Source organism: Nycticebus coucang, chromosome 12 (assembly GCF_027406575.1).
Source record: "Nycticebus coucang isolate mNycCou1 chromosome 12, mNycCou1.pri, whole genome shotgun sequence".
Classification (NCBI taxonomy): domain Eukaryota; kingdom Metazoa; phylum Chordata; class Mammalia; order Primates; family Lorisidae; genus Nycticebus; species Nycticebus coucang.
This window is the reverse complement of record NC_069791.1, coordinates 51,182,569-51,206,636: the sequence shown is the minus strand read 5'-3', so window position 1 is coordinate 51,206,636 and position 24,068 is coordinate 51,182,569. Positions and strand designations below refer to the sequence as shown.

The 24,068-nt window shown below is 44.3% G+C and overlaps 1 protein-coding gene across 2 annotated transcripts in view; it reads left to right on the top strand.

The window, feature by feature from the left end:
* Positions 1–24,068, top strand: part of A2ML1 (alpha-2-macroglobulin like 1) — a 52,997-nt gene that overhangs the window by 6,294 nt on the left and 22,635 nt on the right. For both annotated transcript variants that reach the window (XM_053554631.1, XM_053554632.1), the window contains exons 5-28: positions 665–685; positions 1,510–1,669; positions 1,938–2,022; positions 2,220–2,346; positions 2,877–2,991; positions 3,318–3,427; positions 4,382–4,549; positions 6,498–6,725; positions 8,559–8,619; positions 9,518–9,663; positions 10,533–10,682; positions 11,375–11,569; positions 12,359–12,452; positions 12,854–12,968; positions 14,044–14,272; positions 14,472–14,598; positions 16,240–16,361; positions 16,890–16,941; positions 17,307–17,390; positions 19,301–19,477; positions 19,650–19,731; positions 20,032–20,188; positions 22,559–22,633; positions 22,812–22,974. In XM_053554631.1, the coding sequence (XP_053410606.1) occupies positions 665–685; positions 1,510–1,669; positions 1,938–2,022; positions 2,220–2,346; positions 2,877–2,991; positions 3,318–3,427; positions 4,382–4,549; positions 6,498–6,725; positions 8,559–8,619; positions 9,518–9,663; positions 10,533–10,682; positions 11,375–11,569; positions 12,359–12,452; positions 12,854–12,968; positions 14,044–14,272; positions 14,472–14,598; positions 16,240–16,361; positions 16,890–16,941; positions 17,307–17,390; positions 19,301–19,477; positions 19,650–19,731; positions 20,032–20,188; positions 22,559–22,633; positions 22,812–22,974 (3,043 nt within the window). The remainder of the gene's footprint in view (positions 1–664; positions 686–1,509; positions 1,670–1,937; positions 2,023–2,219; positions 2,347–2,876; positions 2,992–3,317; positions 3,428–4,381; positions 4,550–6,497; positions 6,726–8,558; positions 8,620–9,517; positions 9,664–10,532; positions 10,683–11,374; positions 11,570–12,358; positions 12,453–12,853; positions 12,969–14,043; positions 14,273–14,471; positions 14,599–16,239; positions 16,362–16,889; positions 16,942–17,306; positions 17,391–19,300; positions 19,478–19,649; positions 19,732–20,031; positions 20,189–22,558; positions 22,634–22,811; positions 22,975–24,068) is intronic.

Here is a 24,068-nt window from a genome sequence, read left to right as displayed (position 1 = left end):
GACGGCAAGGAAAAAGGCCAGGAGATGGCTGGCTTTCAAGAAGAGGTCTAAATACTGGGAACCTGCAGGTGCTACATTTCTTTTAGGCTGTGTCTATTGTGGAAGGTCAGTCACAGGGCATATAGGTAATGAGGGGCCTGATGCTGCATTGCTTCAAATCTTTTGGAGACTGGCAGTTCCTTTGAGGATATCTCTCCTCTTGCCCTTGCAATAAATCTTTGCCCCCTCTCCCCCCCGTAAGTCCTTGCCTTCCCAGTAAGTCTTTGCTGCCATTATTACTCATTTCAGGACACAACAGAGCCATTTAGAAAGGAAGGGATGGTGACGTGTGCCTATAGTCCCACCTATTTGGGAGGTTGATTCAGGAGGATTCCCTGAGTCCAGGAGTTTAAGGTTGCTGTGAGCTATGATCACACCACTGCACTCTAGTCCAGGCAATAGAATGAGATCTTGTCTCAGAAACAAACAAAAAAGAAAGAAAGAAAAAGAAAAAGCAAGAAAGAAAGAAAGAAAGAGGGAAAGGAAGAGAAAGAAAGAAAAAGAAGGAAAGAAAATGAAAGAAAGAAAGAGCAAGAGAGAAAGGAAGAGTCTGTTGTGACTTCCTGCTTTTGGCAGCTTATCCTTGTTGCTCCTTTAACCTACGTTATCTGGTTTTCTTTTTCAGTATTCCCTGGTGGAACTAGAGGTAAGTAAAAGTATCTGTTTCTTCTGTCAGTTGTGGAGAAGGAAGAATGAGAATAGAATGAGAATTTGGTGCTAAACCTTGCAGGCAGAAACAACTCTGAGATCTTGGTCCAGAGTCCCAAGTCTCCGCCCAGCCACAAGTGGCCACATTCGCTGGGGCGGAGCCTGTTCTCTTGCCTCTGTCCTCTTGGTCTCTCAGACCTAAGCCGCTGTAGACCAGGCCAGCCCCTCCAGCCATTCACCGCTCATTAGTGTGACTTCTTTGTGCCATGTGAATTTAGCCAGGCTTGGTTCTGTACTGCTCGTAGTCTTAGGTAATAGGTCTTACCATAAACACTCAACAGTTACACGATAACATGAGTGCCTGTGAGGAGTCTGAAAGGAAAGGATCCAGGAGGGTGAATTCCTCACAATGTCTCCTCCATTTTTCTATGAAATTACCTATGTTTCAGGTATCTTATAATCAATTCCTTCAGCTTTGTCCCTCAATAGGGACAGGAAGTAAACATTCTTTGTAAATGATTCCCCAATGCCCACTTTCTGAAACTGGTGATGACTATAGAGGACTCAGTCTGATCGTTTGAATCTACAAGGACCCTTTTCCTCCCAAATGGGGGCTGCACATATAGGAATATTTATTTCATTAAGTAATAAAGAAAATTATAAATAACATAGGTAGCTGTTCTTCCTGAACACCAATCACAGGGGTCGGGAGCAATGGGTAGAATTCTTTCCTTGCTTTTTGCTTCTTTACCTGCATTTTGCAGTGTGGACTGGGAAGCAGACAGGTGGGCACATCACACAGTTTCTCTTTATTGGGCACAGGATCCAAATAGCAACAGGATTGCACAGTGGCTGGAAGTGTCACCCAAGCAAGGCATTGTAGACCTGTCTTTCCAACTGGCACCAGAGGCCACGCTGGGCACCTACACAGTGGCAGTGGCTAAGGGCAGGACCTTTGGCACTTTCAGCGTGGAGGAATATGGTAGGTGGGGGAATGGACAGGTCAAAGTGGGAGGCATAACCTTGACTCAAAATCAACAAAGGTAAAGTAATCTACTCTGGGGAAGAATTATTTATTTACTTGGGAATCAGTGCTAATCCAACTAATAACTTCAGGAGGATTTTACATTAATAATTCCCCCTTTATGAAATCAATTAATTTAATTATCACTGTCTTTGTCCCCTCTGTTCACCACCTATTTGATCAAGTCTTCCGATTCTTTTCCCATTTCTTCTTCTACTCTCTCCAGTGCTGCCTAAGTTTAAAGTGGAAGTGGTGGAACCCACGCAGTTATCAACGGTGCAGGAATCGTTCTTAGTAAAAATTTGTTGTAGGTAAGAGCAGAAGCTCTGGACCTGGTGGCTATTGAAGCTTCACTGAGAGAAGAGATGGGGGAGTGATGTGGGCATAGGGATTAAGGGTGGGACAAAACTGGGGATATTTTATGTAGTTTGGAGTCAAGACTTGGGAGAAGAGAGGTGGATCTCAAGTGAGATTCCCAACTCTGGCCCCTCGTGCTTTCCTTGGTCAGATACACCTACGGAAAGCCAGTGCTGGGGGCAGTGCAGGTATCAGCCTGTCAGAAGGCATATACTTACTGGAACCGAGAGAGGGGACTAGAACAGCTCCCTGACCAGTGCAGGAACCTGTCTGGACAGGTGAGTAAATGGGATGTAGAAAAGGAACCTTAGCCACGTGTCCCAGAAAGTAAATAAACATCAATTCAGAAAAGTGGTAAAAAGGCCAAACTGGAAATCATTTCACAGGATAATGATCCCAGTTCCAAAGAACAAAGCAGTGTTGCTTATCCTAAACAGAGACTCAGAGTCCGCCTTGAAATTGAGAAATTAACCTAAATCCTTGAAAGGTGCAATTTTCTAGTTCTCCTATAGATTCTTTTTCACTTTTTTAAATCTTGGAGCTTCAACGTCATTTCACAATCATATAAGTCAGAGTGTATACGTTACAGGATTTTTTCTCTTAAAGATGAAGAAACTAGGGCAGCTCCTGTGGCTCAAAGGGGTAGAGCACCGGTCCCATATGCCAAAGGTGGCGGGTTCAAACCCAGCCCCGGCCAAAAAAAAAGTTGAAGAAACCAAAGTATGCAGATAAGAAATTACTTCCTTCTCCATGGAAATAGAATTAGATTTGTCACATTCTCTCCTTCTCTTTCTGGTTGCTGTGCCAGACTGACAAAACAGGCTGTTTCTCAGCCTCCGTGGAGATGGCCACCTTTAACCTCACCGGATATATGTACAACCACAACATCAATATTGTGGCGACTGTGGTGGAGAAAGGGACAGGTAAGCAGGGCACTTCTGGGATGATTAAGAGAAGAGAAAGAAACAGGGCTGTCGCGGGGCCGGAGGATTCAAGATCTTCCCTCATGAGTGTTTGGGAGATACCCGGTTGTTAGTCAAGGGGAAGTGCCAGATTCCACCCTGCCAGCTACTACTTATTCCCCCACAAGTTTGGGGAGGAAGAGTTCGTGGCCAAAGTTAGATCTTTGGCCAGAAATATGTTCAACTTCATACTTCCCGGGGTGCTGTTCTCTCAGGAATTTAATGTTAAACACAAAGATGAGGATATCAGGTACTTAGATCACTATGCATTTGATTTCCCTCTGCAGGAGTGGAGGCTAATACCACTCAGCATGTTTACATTTCTTCACAAGTGGGATCAATGACCTTTGAAGACACCAATGATTTTTATTACCCCAATTTCCCCTTCAGAGGGAAGGTATGTTGCAACTTGGCTCTGCAAAGATAAAAATGCTTAATCACCTGCTTTTGCCTTCTTCCTGCAGCCATATGATAATAGCTAAATCAGCATTGTATTCATTTACTTTAACCTTTACAACAATTTTAGGAGATAGATGCTATTATTGGCCCCATTTTACAAATGAGGAGACTGAGGCAAGAGAGATTGAGTGATTGTCTCAAGGTTATACAACTCATAAGTAGTTACCGTGACCAAATCCAGGAGCCTGCATGCAGAGTATCCGCTCTTAACTCCCTGTGTTCTGTGGCCCTTAAACCCACAGGAGCCATCTGTTGAATATCAGTGTGACTGCAGGGCCTTTCCTAATGCCAGGAGCTCATCTTTCAATGTCCATATCTTTGAATTTAAGAGCTACAAGGTTATGGAAAAGTCATCCAACCTGGGCTAGACTGTATCTAAGCAAGGTTAATATTGAACTTTCCTTGACAGAAAGCCATTTACAGCTCCTTAAGCACTTTCTTTACCTAACAGATTTCCTTGGTTAGTGTATTCTTTCTCTCTCTTTCTTTTAGAGACAGAGTCTCACGATATCGCCCTCAGTAGAGTGCTATGATGCCACAGCACAACCTCAAACTCTTGGGCTTAAGCGATTCTCTTGCCTCAGCCTCCCAAGTAGCTGGGACTCCAGGTGCCCGCTGCAACACTCTGCTATTTCTTTGTTGTTGCAGTTGTTGTTTAGCAGGCCCAGGCCAGATTCGAACCCACCCACCCCGTTATAATTGGCTGGTGCTCTAACCACTGAGCTATGGGTGCTACACCTAAAATAGATCCTAGTTTTGAATGTTTGAATCCCAATTACGTTTTTCTGGACTCTTTCCTGAAATTAAGAATTTCTGTTATTACTTCACTTTGCCTCATACTCAAGCCTACTCCAAACCTATTTCTAATGCCTTAATGACTTTTACCCCTCAGATAAGAGTTAAGGGCCACGATGACTCCCTCCTGAAGAACCACCCTGTGTTTTTGGTGATTCAAAGCATAAATGGAACCATCAACCAGACCCTCATGACTGACGACAATGGCCTAGCTTCCTTCAAATTAGATACAACCAGTTGGAAAGGGACAGATATTACTCTGCAGGTAAGCACTGGTGAGGACCTGCTTTCTGGAAAAGAAGGCTTCTCTGAAGGACAACTTTAAGATTTTCCTGTTTCTTATCCTTTGACTTGTAATCCCATCTCTCTCAACGTGTAATTCCACCGCTCTCACTCACTATTTTTCTCAGGTCCTTTCTGTTTTTAATCAAATAAATAACCTGTCAGGTGAAAGCCATTATTTATATTAATTCATCTTATAATTTATCCCATCTCTATCTGGTCCTATTTATGAAATCAGAGTAGGGAAGGAAAAGTGGTTCAGAATCAAAACTTTCCATTTCCCCTTCCACTACTTATGAGAATAGCAAACAAGAGAACTCTAGATAACTCTTAAGGAAGGCTACTTGTACCAGTTATCAACTGCTATATCAATGTGCTGCTTATCAAATAGCTACCAAGCTTCAGCATCATGCAGCAGAAAGCATTCATTGCTCGTGTACCTGGGGTGCTTTGATGATCTTGATGGATTTCCTCATGTGTCTGTGGATCCACTGGCTCTAAGCTGGTGTTCCGTATCTCTCGCATTCCAGTACTCTTAAAGCAGTGACGAGATGCAAGAGCAAAGCTAATGTACAAAGGCTTTTCTTTTTTTTGTGGTTTTTGGCTGAGGCTGGGTTTGAACCCGCCACCTCCAGCATATGGGACCGGTGCCCTACTCCTTGAGCCACAGGCGCCGCCCTACAAAGGGTTTTCTAAACATATACTTATGTCACATATGCTAATATTCCATTCTCAACAACTAGTTGCACGGTGAACCCATGGAAAGACTAAGATTACTTGCTAAAGGGCGGCGCCTGTGGCTGAGCGAGTAGGGCGCCGGCCCCACATGCCGAGGGTGGCGGGTTCAAACCCAGCCCCGGTCAAACTGCAACAACAACAAAAAAATAGCCGGGCGTTGTGACGGGCGCCTGTAGTCCCAGCTACTAGGGAGGCTGAGGCAAGAGAATCGCAGAAGCCCAGGAGTTAGAGGTTGCTGTGAGCCGTGTGACGCCACGGCACTCTACCCGAGGGCGGTACAGTGAGACTCTGTCTCTACAAAAAAAAAAAAAAAAAAAGATTACTTGCTAAAAGATGTTGACGCAGGAAAAAGTGAAGAATTGCAGCCATTAAGCCATTTTTGAAATCATTCTGACACACAACTTAAAACAAATGCATACTATTTGTCTTATGACTAATTTGATTTTTTTTTTTTGTGACAGGGGTCTCACTCTGAGCCAGGCATGATCTGTAATGGCATGATCAAAGCTCACTGTAACCTTAAACTTCTAGGCTCAAAAGATCCTCCTACCTCAGTCCACACCCTAATTAGCTGGGACTACAGATGCACCATCATGCTTAGCTAATTTTTTTCTTACTTTTTGTAGAGATGCAGTCTTGCTATATTCCCCAGCCTGGTCTTAAGCTCCTGGCTTAAAGCTTTCCTCTCACTTCAGCCTCCCAAAGTGCTGGGATTACAAGTGTGAGCTACCACACCCAGCTTTAACTATGTCTTTAGCTATTATTCAATCAATATACTTAAAAATAATTATTCTTCAATCTTAGTATTCTCTATACCTTGTTTTCTTATCCCTGAAATATAATCTGTGATTCCTATATAACGTTATATATATTAAACTATAGTTTAGATATTCCTTTATAAGGAACCCTAGTTATGCTTATCTCACCCCTTGGCGTCGGTCGGTGAAGGTATATCAATTTCTCATTACTTAACAACTGTAGTTCAGCCCTCCTCTGACTCTCCTACATGCCAAAATGTTGCTGCACGTACCCGCTGTTATGGATTCTCTATCTATCCTGGGCTGGACCGCTAGTGAAATACCCACATACCATTTCTAGGCAGTAAAGATTTGAGAGAAAGAGCTCTATTTGAAAACCGTAACTCCAAGGGGTTAATATGTTTGGGGTAAGAGGACTTTTTCTTTTTCTCCCAGGGCAAGTTCCAAATGGAAGATTTAGTATATGATCGGGAACAAGTGCCTCATTACTACCAAAATGCCTACCTGCACCTGCGACCCTTCTACAACACAACCCGCAGCTTCCTTGGCATCCACCGGCTAAGTGGCCTTATGAAATGCGGTCAGCCCCAGGAAGTGCTGGTGGATTATTACATCGATCCTGCTGATGCAAGCCACGACCAAGAAATCGTCTTCTCCTACTATGTGAGACTAAGAAACGGGCATGGGTGAAAGTTTGTGGGGAAGACAAGGGAATGAGCAGAGTCGGTCAGAAAGCTGGATAGACTGGCTAGATGGGGATACAATCCAGGACACACATATGATTTCAAAATTTTTAAAAGCCGCATTTAAAAAATTAATAGGAGAAATTAATTTAAAAAATCCAAACTATTATCATTTCAACATGAAATCAATAGAAACAATTCATGGATATATTACATTTTTTATTTCAACCAAGCCTCAGAAACTCAGTATGTATTTTGCCCTTAAAAAATGTCTCAGTTTAGGCGGCGCCTGTGGCTCAAGGAGCAGGGCCCCGGCCCCATACGCTGGAGGTGGTGGGTTCAAACCCAGCCCCGCCAAAAACTGCAAAAAAAATGAATATCTCAGTTTGGACTGGCCACATTTCCAGTATTCAATATTCACATGAGGGTGGAGGCTACCGTATTATGCAGTGTAAATGTAGAGGATGGAGAAGTTTGAGGAATAAAGAGATTTTGAGTAGGAATCCAGGGAAATTGTATAGGAAAATAAAATAAGTAATTTAATTGAGAAAATGTTGCTTGCTGGGGTCACAAAGAAGGTGGGTGGGAGGAAGGGCGAGGAGGGCAGGGGACTCAGGATACATTTAATTCTATGTTCCATACGTGGGTGATACTTTTAAATAGATGCTATAGGGTTAAAATTCACAATGATAGGCTCGGCGCCTGTGGCTCAAGCAGCTAATGCGCCAGCCACATACCCCTGAGCTGGCGGGTTCAAATCCAGCCCAGGCCCGCCAAACAACAATGACAGCTGCAACCAAAAACTAGCCAGGCATTGTGGCAGGCGCCTGTAGTCCCAGCTACTTGGGAGGCAGAGGCAGGAGAATCACTTGAGCCTAGGAGTTGGAGGTTGCTGTGAGGTTTGATGCCACAGCACTCTACCCAGGGGGACAGCTTGAGACTCTTGTCTCCAAAAATAAATAAATAAATAAAAATAATCCACAATGATAGCAGCCTTGTTGGGAAAATGATATCACAACTCAGTAGCCTGAAAAAAAATGTACAAAGTCAAGTAGGAAGCAAAGTCATGTGCATCCTGGGTTTGATGGTTCCAAGTCTCTTTACTCCCTTATCCTCCTCTAAGTCTCTGGGAAACTCTGTCCTGGATCATTCCAGTATATTCTATTAGTTTGGTGTTTTTATCCAGTAAGAATAGTCATCATGACACAGCAGAATGAGGAGAGGCAAGTGGGACATAACGAGTCAGAGTTAATGCAGGACAGAAGTGTGGGGAGCCCTAGGAAGGCGATGAAGTTGAGGCTGAGCCATGCACAATGGCTGAGGCCAGGCAGGAGCCTAAGGAACTGGCCACAGAGCCCTTGGCAGGAGTGAGAGATTACAGTCTGTTTAGAAACAATTTCATGGAATTTTGTTTCATGTAAGAGTGGACAGGAAGGAAGAGTTAAAGGATCAGATGTCAAAAGGGTTGGGATAGTTTAAGATGAACTCATTTCCACTGAATTTTGAATTGAGCTGCAAGACAAAGTTATGAGGGTAGAGTTTACCTTACTTTACATTACAAGGATTATAAGAAAATAAAACCTGAAGCCCTAAGGAAATATTATTCCTTAGACACCTCCCACCCATCCCGTGTTTCTCAGCAGACCTCCTGCTGGCAGCATCCTGCATTTGTCCAGCTCTTAAGGGATGCTTGGAGAAGGGCTGACCAGGCTCTGGAACTGTGAAAGGGGGGAGGCAGAGCCGCTCCAGGATTAGGGCCAAGGTGAAGTTACCATGACATCTGTGCTGTTAGTTATTTTCTTCTCTTCTTTAGTTAATAGAGAAAGGGAGTTTGCAGATGGAGGGGCAGAAACAGCTGAACTCTAAGAAGGAAGGTGAGTGTACGTCATTTGTCTCTTAGAAAAGAAAAGGATATTTTATAGCGTGGTATAGCTATAGCGTGGTGGCTTATACCTGTAATCCTAGCACTCTTAGAGGCTGAAGCGGGAGGATTGCCTGACCTCAGGAGTTCAAGACCAGCCTGAGCAATAGAGAGAGTTCGTCTCTACTAAAAATAGAAAATCCAGCTGGGTGTTGTGGTTGGCACCTGTAGTCCCAGCTACTTGGGAGGCTAAGGCAGGAGGATTGCTTGAGCCCAGGAGTTTGAGGTTGCTATGAGTTACGCTGAGGCCATGGCACTCTAGCCTGGACTACAGAATGAGACTTTACCTTAAAAAAGACAAAAAAGGAGGCCGGGCGTGGTGGCTCACACCTGTAGTCCCAGAGCTGTGGGAGGCTGAGGTGGGTGGATTGCCTGAGCTCAGAGGTTTGAGACCAGTATGAGCAGCAGTGAGCCAGAGTAAGACCCCCATCTCTACTAACATCAAAAAACAGCCGGACGTTGTGGAGGGCGTCTGTAATCCCAACTACTGGGGAGGCAACGGGAAAGAGAATCACCAAAGAAGAACAAAAAAAAGAGAAGAAAATGAACAACAACAACAACAAAAAAAAGTGCTTCAAATGAAGAAGAATGAACAAGCAAGCTGAAATTAAAAATTAAAAAAAAAAAAATAGAAAGACAGAAAAGAAAAGAAAAGGTATTTTAAACCTCTAGAAAACAGTTCCTATACCCAGAAGCAGTGAGAACAGAACACTAACAATAATCACAGGAGAATAGCAGCGTGAGAAGCAACTTGCTCTCTGATGCTGCAGTGAGAAGCACACATGTGGCTGGACACCACTGGCAGGTGAATGTGCAAGCCCACTCCCCCGAACTCCCCTCCTCTCTTTCAGGACGAAAAGGCTCCTTCTCTCTCTCACTGACCTTCACTTCCCGACTAGCTCCTAATCCTACCCTGCTGGTCTACGCCATTTTTTCCAGCGGAGGTGTTGTAGCTGACAAAATTCAGTTCTCAGTCGAGATGTGCTTTGATAATCAGGTAAAAGGGCAGTTGAGGAGGGTGGAGAAAGGAGTTGGGCATAAAGAAGGATCTCTGTGGGGTGGTGGCTGTGGCTCAGTGAGTAGGGCGCCGGCCCCATATACCGAGGGTGGTGAGTTCAAATCTGGCCCCAACCAAACTGCAACAACAACAACAAAAAATAGCCGGGCGTTGTGGCAGGCTCCTGTAGTCCCAGCTACTTAGGAGGCTGAGGCAAAAGAATTGCCTAAGCCCAAGAGCTGGAGGTTGCTGTGAGCTGTAGATGCCACAGCACTCTACCAAGGGTGACAAAGTGAGACTCTGTCTCTAAAAAAAAAAAAGAAAGAAAGAAAGATCTGCGTGTGCTGGGCCTGGAGACACACAGGTTCAGGGAAATAAGAAAATACACTTGACATTGGATGTCATATTGTATTTGTATCTTTAGTGTTTTAGGTTTACGTTGAAATCTGTTTCTCTCCTTTTTAAAAAGTCGTCCTGGGAAATCACATGTTCTATATAGCTGATCCACATACTCTCCTTTCTTCTACTTTTAGTCTTCTAAACTTTCTATATTGAGGGTGGCACCTGTGGCTCAAAGGGATAGGGCGCCAGTCCCATATGCTGGAGGTGGTGGGTTCAAACCCAGCCCCAGCCAAAAAAAAAAAAAAAAAAACAACTTTCTATATTGATCCACTGTACCACTCCCTTTTCCCAACTCTGTTATGGCATATAAGTCCTAAAGATCTAAACTGTACACAGAAAATAAGTACAAAAGGGTAGGAATGAGTTGGATAGCATCACTGGGGAGTGTTGGCTGGTGATCCGAATCACATCGTTTCCCCTCTGTCCAGGCTGACCCAGTTCCCAAATTCTCCCTTTCCTTTCTCCAGGTGGCTGTTGGCTTTTCACCTGCCCAGCAGCTTCCAGGGGCAGATGTGGAGCTACAGCTGCAGGCAGCTCCTGGATCCCTGTGTGCGATCCGGGCTGTGGATGAAAGCGTCCTGCTCCTTCGGCCAGAGAAAGAGCTGAGCAACAGCTCTGTGAGTAGTCTGCTGATCCGGCGGGAAGAGGGAGTGGGTAGAGAAGAATTCAACTGCATCAGAATCAGATGTAGATTTCAGGGAATGGAGAGGAAGCCTTAGGGAAATAATGAAACACCAAAAGGTGGTAAAAAAGCTGGAAGAGAAATTAAGGTACAAATGATGGCATAAGAAGGACATGGTTAATATGAACATAGAGATAAGAAAAGAGAAGGAGGCTCGGCACCCATAGCTCAGTGAGTAGGGCGCCAGCCACATACACTGAAGCTGGTGAGTTCAAGCCCAGCCCGGGCCTGCTAAACAATGACAACTACAACAAAAAAATAGCCGGGTGTTGTGGTGGGCGCCTAAAGTCCCAGCTACTAGGGAGGCTGAGGCAAGAGAATCACTTAAGCCCAAGAGTTTGAGGTTGCTGTGAGCTGTGATGCCACAGCACCCTACTGAGGGCAACATAGTGAGACTCTGTCTCAAAAAAGAAAAAAGAAAAGAGAATGAAATAGGAGATAGGATCATGAAGAGGTAAGACAGAGGTTAAAATTTTTGAAGTAAAATGTTGGTTACAGTAGAATAAATATAAAAATAATTCTGGAGTAACAAAGGGAGTAGTGAACCGGGGCAACAGAATCTGAGAGAAGTTTCTCAACTGATTTCACAGTGTCAATACTTTATTTTCTTTGCGCCTCTTTTCTCAGGTCTATGGGATGTTCCCATTCTGGTATGGTCACTACCCCTATCAAGTGGCTGAATATGATGAGTGTCTAGTGTCTGACCAGCGGGACATTCCTCAACCCCTCATTGACCCGGTGCCCGAGGGGCGTTCGAGCATGCCTTTCATCATGTGGAGGCCCTGGTTCTCTGAAGGCATAGACTTTTTCAGTTTTTTCCAGGTAGATGTTTTTACTCAATTTATTCTTATACAAAGAATGGTGATGGGAAAGAGAGCAAAGGAAAGTCCACATTTAGGAAAGCAGAGACACTCATATGGGTACTGAGAGGGGGAAAAAAAACTTGAAAGAAGCTTCTGACATGGAAGGCAGACTCTCTAGGTTTTGTAATAGAAGTTGTCCAATTACTTTGGAAGAGAACCACCCCGGTGAAGATTGTAAACCTAGTTCTTCTTTTTCTGGGGGATCTACAAACAATGATTTTCATGGGATCAGACAACTAGAAAAAAATTTAAGGAAGGCTTCCCGGAAGTTTCTTATCATTATTATAGAAACATTTTGTACCTATTTTATGAGCAGGAGTTTAGGATGCTGTGTGACTCAAGTCTGACCAGGTAGTCTCTGAGGTCAGGTCTGGTCACCTGCATTCTCTCTAATGCCCGACACTCTTAATGCTCATTGCATTTTGGTTGAATTGTTCAAGCTGATATGGTCCCTGCCCTTAGAAAATTCAGAGTGTCAAATAAAGACACAGTGATCAATATTTGGAAGAAGAATTAGATGCATTTTCTGATGAGATAAGTTTAATTGAAAACCTTTCATCCTGGCTGGAGCAGAAGTGAACCAATCTTGGTGACTGAGTACTTGGTAATAACCACCAGTCTCACCATTAATGAAAAAAGTATGTTTTGTTTCAGTCCTTAGAGAATGGAATTTCAGGATAGTGTCCCTTGTGGTGGGAGAAGGGATTACCTTAACAATTCATTCTCTGGTCTCTTTGGTGCCTGTCAGACTGCGGGCCTGAAAATACTGTCCAATGCCAAAATCAGGAAGCCTGTAAATTGCAGTTACTCGTCTCCAGAATACAGCCGTTTAATGGGTGGAAGTAAGTCACCTCCGCGATCTGTGGGTTCCCTTTAGATGGATGGAGTTAGAATCTCTGAAAACCCCTCTTTTCCTCCTGTTCTTGCATCGAGCTTCCAGCCTCAGAATGCTAATGGCTTATGCATCACAGATGCAGGAAGTTCCCCAAAAGTTCTCTCTCTGGAGAGAGCTTTTGAAGCCTGAAGCCCTTATCTGTTCATTCCCTGGTCAAACCACCTTGCTGTCACTTCCCCCAACTGCCTCTGTGTTCAGTCACTTCCCCAGAGGCCCCCTTCTTGTCTCTTACTAGGTTATCCTCTGCTTCCCCCTGAATTTCTTTCTAGTAATCCTTCTACCTTAGTTTATATCACAACAGAAGTGTTCTGTTTTCCAAAATTCTCATACCCTTATTCTCATCATCAGGTGCTGATACTCTTCGAGAGGGTTTTAGTTCACCCTCCGCCTCACTTCCTTCAGAGGGGTCTCAGGTCCGCCAGTACTTCCCGGAGACCTGGCTCTGGGATCTGTTTCCTATTGGGTAAGTGATGATTCTAAGCAGGCATCCTCAAACTTTTTAAACAGGGGGCCAATTCACTGTCCCTCAGACCATTGGAGGGCCGGACTATAGTTAAAAAAAAAAAAACTATGCACACTGCACATATCTTATTTTGAAGTAAAAAAACAAAACAGGAACAAATACAATCACACAGCCTCATGTGGCCTGCGGGCTGCAGTTTGAGGACCCCTGCGTCTAAAATATGGTGAGATGATACAGTGTGGAGCCCACAGAGAACTCCACATCATTCCTAATGGAGCTAGGTCTTGAGCTGTGCATGTTTGATGGAATAAGGGAACTTGTTTCTTCCCCAGAGTTCTTATGAAATCATACAGAGTCACTCAAAATGAATCACACATCTTCACATTCACAGTGCAGAGTGCATTCTCACTCCAGAGCTACTCATGGAGAGGGACATGCTAGACCAGGTGGGATGGCTCACACCTGTAACTAACACTCTGCGGGCCAGGGCAGGTGGATTGCCTGAGCTCAGGAGTTTGAGACCAGCCTGAGTAAGAGTCAGACCCCCATCTCTACTAAAAATAGAAAAACTAGCTGGGCATTGTGGTGGGCACCTGTAGTCCCAGCTACTTGGGAGGCTGAGGCAAGAGGATCACTTGAGCCCAGAAATTTGAGGTTGCTTTGAGCTATGACTCCACAGCACTCTACCCAGAGCAAGGGAGTGAAACTCCATCTCAAAAAAAAAAAAAGCACGTGTTGACATCAGTTCTTGCCCACTGCTTATGTCCTTATTTTGACAAGCCACAGAGCACATATCCCCACAGATCCAAAGGTCACCAGCCCCTGTTTCAGGTATGCATACACACACCTCTCCCCTGAGCCCCCTGCACCCTGTCATCCCTTCTCCATCTTCCTACATCCTTACTCACCTGAGGCTTCACCCTGAAAGTCACAGGTTCCCCCAGTCCACTTACCTCTTTACTTTCCCCCCACACAGCAAAAATAATGCGCTTCTGCAGATGAACCTGTAGCTCAATTCACAAATGCTCTCCTCCCACCCTGCCTCTGCCTCACACGGGCTCTCATGTTCTCACAGTGACTCTGGGAAGGAAGTGGTCCCCGTCACAGTTCCTGATGCCATCACCGAGTGGAAGGCTATGACTTTTTGCACCTCCCCGTCCAGAGGCTTCGGTCTGTCCCCCACTGTTGGACTAACTGCTTTCCAGCCGTTCTTTGTCGACCTGACTCTCCCTTACTCAGTTGTTCGTGGGGAATCTTTTCGTCTTACTGCCACTGTCTTCAATTATCTAAAGAACTGTATCAGGGTAAGAGCCGCCAGTGACACAGGAGGCAGGTGTTGGCCCTGGAACCACAACCCCTTTCATAAGTTTGTCCCTGATTGGAAGCATACCAGTTTTCCCTGGGAAAGAGGCGAGATGTTGGTGCCTCAGCCCCCACGTTTCTTTTGGCTTCTGTGTGCTGTCTCCATTCGCATGCCTTTCATCTCTTAAACATACTCTTCAGGTTCAGACTAAGCTGGCTGCATCAGATGAGTACCAGGTGAATTCATCGGCAGACTCTCAGGCCTCCCGTTGTCTCTGTGCAGATGAAGCAGAAACCTACCACTGGAATATCACAGCCATCAAACTGGGTAAGAGGGAAGGGGGAGACAGGCATGGAAAGCCTAGCACAGAATCTCAGGATTGAGAATGCTATCCTTTCCTTTACTGTATTTGCTTTCTTTCCTCCTCCCTCTGTCTTTTATTTGACTCTATTTTCCTTCTTCCTAAGGTTATGTAAGTAAATAAAAATATTCTTTGAGACTGGGCACAGTGGCTCAGACCTGTAATTCTAGCACTCTGGGAGCCTGAGGCCGGTGGAGTGCCTGAGCTCAGGAGTTGGAGACCAGTCTGAACAAGAGCGAGACTCTTTCTAAAAATAGAAAAACTAGCCAGGCGTGGTGGCAAGTGCCTATAGTCCCAGCTACCCAGGAGGTTGAGGCAAGAAGATTGCTTGAGCTCGGGAGTTTGAGGTTGTTGTGAGCTATGATACCATGGCACTTTACCCTGGGTGGCAGAGTATAAGACTCTGTCTCAAAAAATAAATAAATAAATAAATAAAAGCACTCTTTGATGGGTGACAAAACAAATTTATCCAAACTGGAATGTTTTGAGTGTGAAAAGGAGACCTCTTTTTTTTTTTTTTTTTTTTTTTTGTGGTTTTTGGCCGGGGCTGGGTTTGAACCCACCACCTCCGGCATATGGGACCAGCGCCCTACTCCTTGAGCCACAGGTGCTGCCCGAAAAGGAGACCTCTTAATGTTCATACCAGGACAAGGTGTTTATGGTCATGTCAACTATTCGAGCACTTAATATGGACCAAGCACCCACTCTGGCTGCTTGACGTGGATTAATTCTTCTAATCTTCACATTAACCCTAGGAGCTGCTCATAGATTAAATTGCTTCAACTCAAAGTACAATCTTCAGGTATATTAGTTATCTAATAATTGCTTAATAAGCTACTGTAAGACATAGGTGGCTTTAAAAACTAACATTTCTTATCTTACAGTTTCTGTGGGCCAGTAATCTTGGTACAGCTTATCTGGGTACCTCTGGCTTAAGGTATCTCATGAAGTTGCTGTGAAGCTGACAGCCAGAGCTGGGGTCTCACCTGAAGACTGGACTAGGACAGGATCCATTTCAACCTCGTTCTAAAACCTCTGATCTTTACAGGCCGTGAGACTGAGGGCCACAGTTCTCAACCTCAGCTGTTGCCTAGAGGCTCATTCAGTATCTCATAACATGAATCTCCCCACTGGGCTGCCTCATCATATTCTTTCCCCAGAGCAAGAGATTTGAGGGAAAGAGTACACCAAGACAGAAATAAAGTCTTTTTGTTTTTTTTTTTTTAACACCGTAATCTCAGAAAAGAAAAGACATTGCATTACCTTTGCCCTATCCTTTTGAATAAAAGCAAGACACTCAATCCAGCCACACTTACAGGACGGGATTATAAAAGGATATAAATAGCAGGATGCAGGGGTCATTGCAGGCCCTTGGAGGATACTTATTCACTGGGCCAGCATCACTGGCATCACCTGGAACTTGCTAGAAATGCAGAATATAGCACTCCATCCCTAGATCTACTGAATCAGAGTTTGTATTGTAACAAGATTCCCCAGATGATCTGTTTACTGTTAAAGCTTAAGAAATGATGGTCTAAAAGGGAAAAGATCCTATGGGTACCTCTGGCCATAGGGCTAATAGCCTCTTTCACCTTCTTTCTCCTCAGGTTATGTTAACTTTACCATTAGTACTAAGATTCTGGACAGCAATGAACTTTGTGGGGGCCACAAGGGTTTTGTTCCCAAAAAGGGCCAGAGTGACACACTCATCAAACCTGTTCTGGTCAAGGTGAGTTTTCTGCAGGCAGCTACAGAGACAAAGAAGGCAGCCAGCCCAGGGTACGCAGTATCTCCCCAGACAGCTTCATCTCTGCCACTAGTCTGGGAGCTTCAACATCCTCCTTCCCTGCCCTTTAACCATGTGCCTCACCCATACCTGTGGCCTATGAAAGTGCCCAACACGGTGCCTGGCACATCACAGACTCTCAATAACTGTTACTTGCCCTTATTAAGATCCCCACCTTCATCATTAGCTGCTTTTTAAAGATCCCATCAGGAGCCCTGTCGTCAGTCCTGCCTGCTTCGTGTAAGTTGCCTTAAAATTGTCCTTAGCTATAGCCCTAGCCTAGAAAGAATTTCACAGAACACGTGTATTCCTGGGTTGAAATGGAGTCCCTCTGAGCATCAGACAGAAGCCCCGGGCGCCCAGGGAGGGGACTCTTCTCCCCGTTCCCTCCCAGTTCCTACTCCTTCCTTTCCACCTGCCCTGACATTCATCTTCTTTGCTTTTCCCTGCTCGGGTCTGTCTTGGTGCCAGCCCGAGGGAGTCCTTGTGGAGAAGACACACAGCTCACTGCTGTGCCCAAAAGGTGGGTAAACTCAGAGGGGAGTCTGGGTGGTGAGAATTCCCATAGGCAACGGGAGATTTTCATAGGCAAAAGGAGGAATATAGAGGACAGGAAGCGATGAGAGATTTTAGGATTCCAACCCTCCCAGGGCTGATTTACTGACAGGCAGGATGAAAGACAAAATGTACTCCAAAATCACAACTCTTGGCAATTTATCTTCAGCAAAGATCACCATGAATAGGTTAAGAAAATCCGCCTCGATTCCACAAAAAAGCACTGGGTCCAGAAAACCCTGGATTATGTGATTTGGGCTTTCGATGATTTGGGCTGGAGAACCCTCCCAGTTCCCACCTTCTATTGTGTCACCTTTTCTCTGCCACTCACAGGAAAGGTGGCTTCAGAATCCATCTCCCTGGAGCTCCCTGTGGATGTTGTTCCTGACTCAGCTAAGGCTCATGTTATTGTGCTGGGTAAGCAACTGGAGAGTCTTGTCTCAGAAAGGCCAAGTGGGGCTAGAGGCTGCAAAGGTGCGGAGTGAGACAGGGCGTGTAGACCGCTCTGAAGGGAAGTGTGGCAGAGAAGTGATGAAGGGTTTATTTTATATACTGGGGAAATACAGTGTGTAGGTAACAGAGCAGATGGGGTTGGATGTAAATCCTAGTTAAAAACAGGCATCTGGGCAAGAGGAAACTGAGGTCACTGACACTTGATATATATTCATGTTAGGTAGTTGCTGGATATAGTGGCTCATGCCTGTAGTCCCAGCTCCTTGGGAGGCTAACGAAGGAGGAATTCTTGAGGCCAGAAGTTTAAGATTAGCCTGGGTATCATAGCAAGACTCTGTTTCAAAAAACAAAAAAGATTGGGTAATCTATATATTGGCTGAAGGGGGAGATAAAATGTTTGCACCAACCATTTAAACAATGGAGAATTGAGTAGAGTTTAAGGAAGATATAACCATATTTGATAAAAAGCAGACTTACTCCTTTGGGCAAGGAGAGGAAGCAAGTAGAAAAGCATGAGCATGAGATTCAGACCTGTCATTTAATGGCTATGTCATCATGAACAAGTTAGCGAACAATTCTGATCCTTTTTTTCCTCTTCCGTAAAACAGTAATTGATAATAACCTACTTCTCAGGATTGGTGTGAAGATTAAATGTAACACAATGTTCCCAGTACACTATTTAGCACATAGGAGTTCTATGAATGGTAGTTTTTTTCTTCACCCCACCAAGATCCCTCGCAGGTCAAAATTTCTCTGTTTTGACTTTATTTTATTTATACTTTGATCTAGGACTCATCTGATTGTGTCATAGCTCCCTTCTATGTCTATCTTTCACACTGTGTTGTAGGCTCCTTCACAGCAAAGACCTCATTTTATTTTTTTCTGTTCCTGGTATAGTTCCTGCAACGTAGTTGACACTCTGGACATATTGAAAGATGTGAGGGCTGGGTGCAGTGCCTCATGTCTGTAACTATGGCATTCTGGAAGGCGGTGATGGGCAGATCCCTTGAACTCAGGAGTTCAAGACCAGCTTGAGCAAGAGCAAGACCCATTTCCACTAAAAATAGAAAAATTAGCTAATTGTTTTGGTACACACATGTAATCCCAACTACTCAGGAAGCTTGAGCCCAGGAGTTTAAGGTTGCAGTGAGCTGTGATGAGGCCACTGCACTCTTGCCTGGGGGAACAGAGTGAGACTCTATTTTCAAAAACCAAAAGAAAAGATTTGAATTGTGCTCAATGGCTAAAATGCAGATCTTAACGACTCACTTAGCTCAGGCTAGAGGAGTTGGTAGACATACTCGGAAAAGCCTCGGGATTGTGTGTTTGGGAGAGACTTGGTAATTTGGAGGGTGATGAATTTATATGCAGTGGAAGGATTTAGGGATTGAGTCTCAGTATTGTTAAGTTGTTACATCACTCATCAGTTCAGGGACATGTCTTCTTAAAGCTCCTAACTCCCTCAGTTGGCCTATGCACCTCTCTGTGTGACCCAGCACCCTGTACATACCTAAGGCAATATTGTAGTACTATATTAAAACTGTTTATAATGAATTATAATTGTAATGTGTCCTGATTGTTTGTGCCTCTGACTGCGAGCGCTTTGTAGTTTTTGGCCAGGGCTGGGTTTGAACCCACCACCTCCAGCATATGGGGCCGGTACCCTACTCCTTTGAGCCATAGGCGCCGCCCTGAGCTCTTTGAAGGTAGAGACTGTGTCTGACTTACTGTTGTCTCCCCAGGGCAGCAGTAGTGGGTTCTTACTAAATGATAGGTTAGTGTACGTGTGTTAACTGAATGATCATAACCGTCCAAGGTTCCGTCCTCTTTCTCTCACCACTTGCTCTCTCTCTCTCTCTCCTTTTGTATCCCAGGAGACATTATGGGCACAGCTCTGCAGAACCTAGACAGTCTGGTACAGATGCCCACTGGCTGTGGGGAACAGAATATGGTCCTTTTTGCTCCCATCATCTACGTCTTGCAGTACCTGGAGAAGGCAGGGCTGCTGACCGAGGACATCAGGTCTCGGGCAGTGGGTTTCCTGGAGATAGGTAAGTTGGTTTAGTCTTTCTCTTTTGGACACTCTTCTCCTCCAGGGAATATGACAGGCTGATAAGACACAGGGAAATTCCAGCCCCTCCCAAAAGGGTTCCACATTCTTTGTATGGGGGGGTGGTGGTTTAAAATTGTCACTGTGATTGAAGACCACATCTGGCTTCCCAGGGTACCAGAAGGAACTGGTGTACAAACACAGCAACGGCTCATACAGCGCCTTTGGGGAGCAGGATGGAAATGGAAACACATGGTAACTTTGCCCAATTCCCAGTGCATTCTTAATTCCTGAGCCCTTGGAAACTATCCCTCTGCTCTTCCCGAACCCCATCCTTGCTTGTACTCAGTCTTCTGTCTCTTTAATACTGCTCTTCAGCCTCATCTATGGCCCGGACCCTCACTCTGCCCTCTGCCTCCCCAGTTAATGTCCTCATTCCTGCCCATTTATGCCTTTCTTTTTTAGACCTCTTAAGGCATTTTGAGTCCTCCACTCCCCTTGCACCATCACCTAGAAATCCTTCTTCATGCCACATTTTCCTCTTTACCTTTGTAGGCTGACAGCCTTTGTCACAAAATGCTTTGGACAAGCACAGAAATTCATCTTCATTGATGACAAGAACATCCAGGATGCTCTCAGCTGGATGGCGGGAAACCAGCTCCCCAGTGGCTGCTATGCCAATGTGGGGAAGCTCCTTCATACGGCTATGAAGGTGTGGGTCTGTCAGGGGCCTGCAGCCTGCTACTGTGTTTGGGAGGGAGCAAATTGCACTGGCCTTGGAGTTAGTTTTCTTCAGGTCTCAGCCTTGGCCTGGATGACCATTCTGGGCCTCAGTTTTCATGTCTGTAGAATGAGAATATGGACTGGAACATGGTTCTCAAATCATGGTCCCCAGATCCAGAGGATCAGCATCACCTGGGAATTTGTTTGTAATGTAGATTCTGGCTCCCAGCCCAAACCCACTGATTGGGAGACTCTGGGAGTTGAGACAGAAATTTCTGTTTTAACAGACTGTCCAAATGATTATAAAAAACACCAAAGTATGAGACTACTGGACTAGAAGATCTTTGGGCCTATTAATATCTCCCCAAACCCACATGCAAAAGCTATTTCCTGGGGTAGGGACCAGTAGTCAACCCAATATCTTTTTTAAGGGGTTTATTCCATCCCAGGCATTGTTCTAGGCACTTGTCTCTTTAAAATTATCTATATCAAACCAGTAAGGTAGGTATTGGTATGCCATTATTAACCTCACCTTACAGATGAAGAAACTAAGGCCTACAGTGCATGCCACTAAGTGCCAGGACTGAGAGTCGAACCACGGCAGTTGGATGGCAGTGGCTTTGTTCTTACCTGTTTGCTACATTGCCTATACCTGTCCCAAACACAGGGTGAGGCATAGATGCAGCAGGATAGCTCATTCAATTCAGAACACACTCAGGGAAAGAAAGATTCATACAAAATTTCCTACAGAGATCATTTATATTGCTGTTCCAGGGCCTGGATTAAAAATCTTGAGCATGGGTTTGGCACCTGTAGCTCAGTGGCGGATTTGAGCCCAACCCGGGCCTGCTAAATAACAATGACAACTGCAACCAAAAAATAGCCAGGTGTTGTGGCAGGTACCTGTAGTCCCGGCCTGTGCACTAGGGGCTGAGGCAAGAGAATCACTTAAGCTCAAGAGTTTGAGGTTGCTGTGAGCTGTGATGCCATGGCACTCTACCCAGGGTGATAGGCTCTGTCTCAAAAAAAAAGAAAGAAAGAAAAAAGAAAAATAAACCTGAGAATACAAGACAGGACTTGACTAGAGTAAGATTCCAGAGGCTTTCCTCCCCTTCCCTTATCAGTTCTGGCTAGTCCATTAGGAAACCCATCCCTAGTGTAGCTGAGTTTAGTTGTTTGGCACATGAACTCCAGAAGTAAGCTCCCTTAGGTTAAATCCCAGTCCCATTGTGAAATAGCTGTGTAAACTTGACAAGATATTTAATCTGGCTGAGTGCCTGTGGCTCAGTGGTTAGAGCACCGGCCTGTGCACCAGGGATGGGGAGTTTAAAACCAGCGGCCTGGGTCTGCTTAACAGAAAAAAAACAAAACAAAACAAAAGAATATATATATATGTATATATATGTATATATATATATACACACACACACATATACATATATATTTAAGCTTTTAAAATGTTTGTTTTATTATCTACAGGATAAAGATAATATAGATTAGATATTTTAAAAAAATTTTTGCTAAGATCTTTTCGGGGAAGGCCTTAAGCAGGGAAGGTCTTTCTTGCCTCCCTAGAGATGGGGCTGGGCATTGTGCTACTGGAGGGGAATTGCATCGGAGGCTTAGATTCAGCAACATGGTTCCCTGTTTATTTCTCCTTTTTTGTGAACTCCCTTCCAACTTCTTCTCTTGAGTTTCCTTTTTTTTTTTTTTGTAGAGACAGAGTGTCACTTTATGGCCCTTGGGTAGAGTGCCATGGCATCACACAGCTCACAGCAACCTCCAACTCCTGGGCTTAAGCGATTCTCTTGCCTCAGCCTCCCGAGTAGCTGGGACTACAGGCGCCCGCCACAACGCCCAGCTATTTTTTGGTTGCAGTTCAGCCGGGGCCGGGTTTGAACCCGCCACCCTCGGTATATGGGGCCGGGTTTGAACCCGCCACCCTCGGTATATGGGGCCGGTGCCTTACCGACTGAGCCACAGGCGCTGCCCTCTCTTGAGTTTCTTAAACTGAAGACCTAATGCTACTGCCCTTGGGCTACCATTTAAGGTTGTGCAATTACTAAAGTTCAGACTGTTTTTCCCTCATTGTATGTTCTGAAGGCTGGGGGCTGCAGAAAGCCAGTGGAAAGGAACACTTAAAAAAATAATTTATTTATGGGCAGCGCCTGTGGCTCAAAGGAGGAGGGCGCTGGCCCCATATACCAGAGGTGGTGGGTTCAAACCTGGCCCCGGCCAAAAACTGCAAAAAAAAAAGAAGAATTTATTTATTCAAAAGGAATGCATTTTTGCAATTTGCACATAATTCATAGAGGTGCTGTCTGCTGCCCTGACTTATCACTTCCATGTTTCCCTCTAGGGTGGTGTGGATGATGAGATCTCCTTGACCGCATACATCACAGCTGCATTGCTGGAGATGGGAAAGACTACAGATGTGAGTTTTTCTGGCTGCTTCTCTAGACCCTTTCCTTGTCATGCCTATTCCTAGAGACATTCATCTATCTTTATCCTATTTAGCCTTTTAAGGTCAAGGAGGGTACAATAATTTCCTTATCACTTCCTATTTTATAAGGAATACCTTATAAATTATGGTCTTCATCTTCACTTTTTAGGACCCAATGGTGAGTCAGGGTCTGCAATGTCTCAGAAATTCTGTCACCTCCACCACCGACCTCTACACACAGGCTCTATTGGCTTACACTCTCTCCCTGGCTGGGGAAATGGACACCAGAAATAGTCTTCTTAAAAAGTTAGATCAACAGGCTGTCGTCTCAGGTATGCTGGTCATTGGAATTGTGAAAATATGCTATGCATCACCAATAGTTTTATCCCAGTCTCCTCTCTCATTTATTCAACTCTAGGATTCACTCTAGCAAAAGTTGTTACATGTAAAACCATTACTGGGAGTTCTGTGAGAACCATACGTTAAGTTCTCAGAGAAACTAGATGGTGAAGCTAGTCAAAAAATAGACTGGTATTGGAAAATCACCATTCTGGAGATCTTCAAAAATTCTTTGATCATTTTGGATGTATTTAGAATAATATTTTAAGTTATAATAGATCTTGTACATAAAGTATTAATACACTTTATTTATCTAGCTGTATATTTAAAATTATACTTTCAGACAAAAATTCAATCTCAGCTTACAGATGTGTCATTGCTGGGTTGTCCTGTCATATGGGCTCAGGGTAGTTTTCATCTTGTATGCAAGCAACATCAGTTATGGAGCAGGTGTCTTGGAGAGTGGGTAGAATATACCTGTTCCACGTATGTTGATTTCTTGGGGTTATCTCTTTCCCATTATCTTGCATTGCAAGCTCATATGTTTTCTATTATGTTCTTCCAATTAGATTGCCTCTCACAGATTGTTATCTCTAAACTTCTATGGATAATAATTATACTTTTAACTTCCACTTTTCTCATTCCACTTTTTTTTCTTGTTTTTCTTCAAGTTATCTGTTATCTATCATTTTGGCTGTCCCAGAGGTTTGTTTTGGTCTCATATACTATTGGATTACCCTCTAAGCACAGTTTTTCATTGCCCTTATTAGTATTTCTCCTATGGTTTCCCAGAGTTCTTACGTATGTTCTGCCATTTTTGTTCTTTTTTGAGTAAGAAGAATAAATGCTGAAAAATTCATAAAATTCTGTAAGTCAAAAAATTCCCCCATGGAGATTTATAAATTTCTACTTTCCTATCTTCATTATCATCAGAATTTATAAATCATTAGGGGTAGTTTTCAGGTAATTGCTGGAGGCAGAGCATTTATCCAGACTCCCGGCTTTACCTTAAAGAATTATGGGTAGATGTGTACACACACACACACACACACACTTACACACACATCCTGCCATTTACATCAGGGTC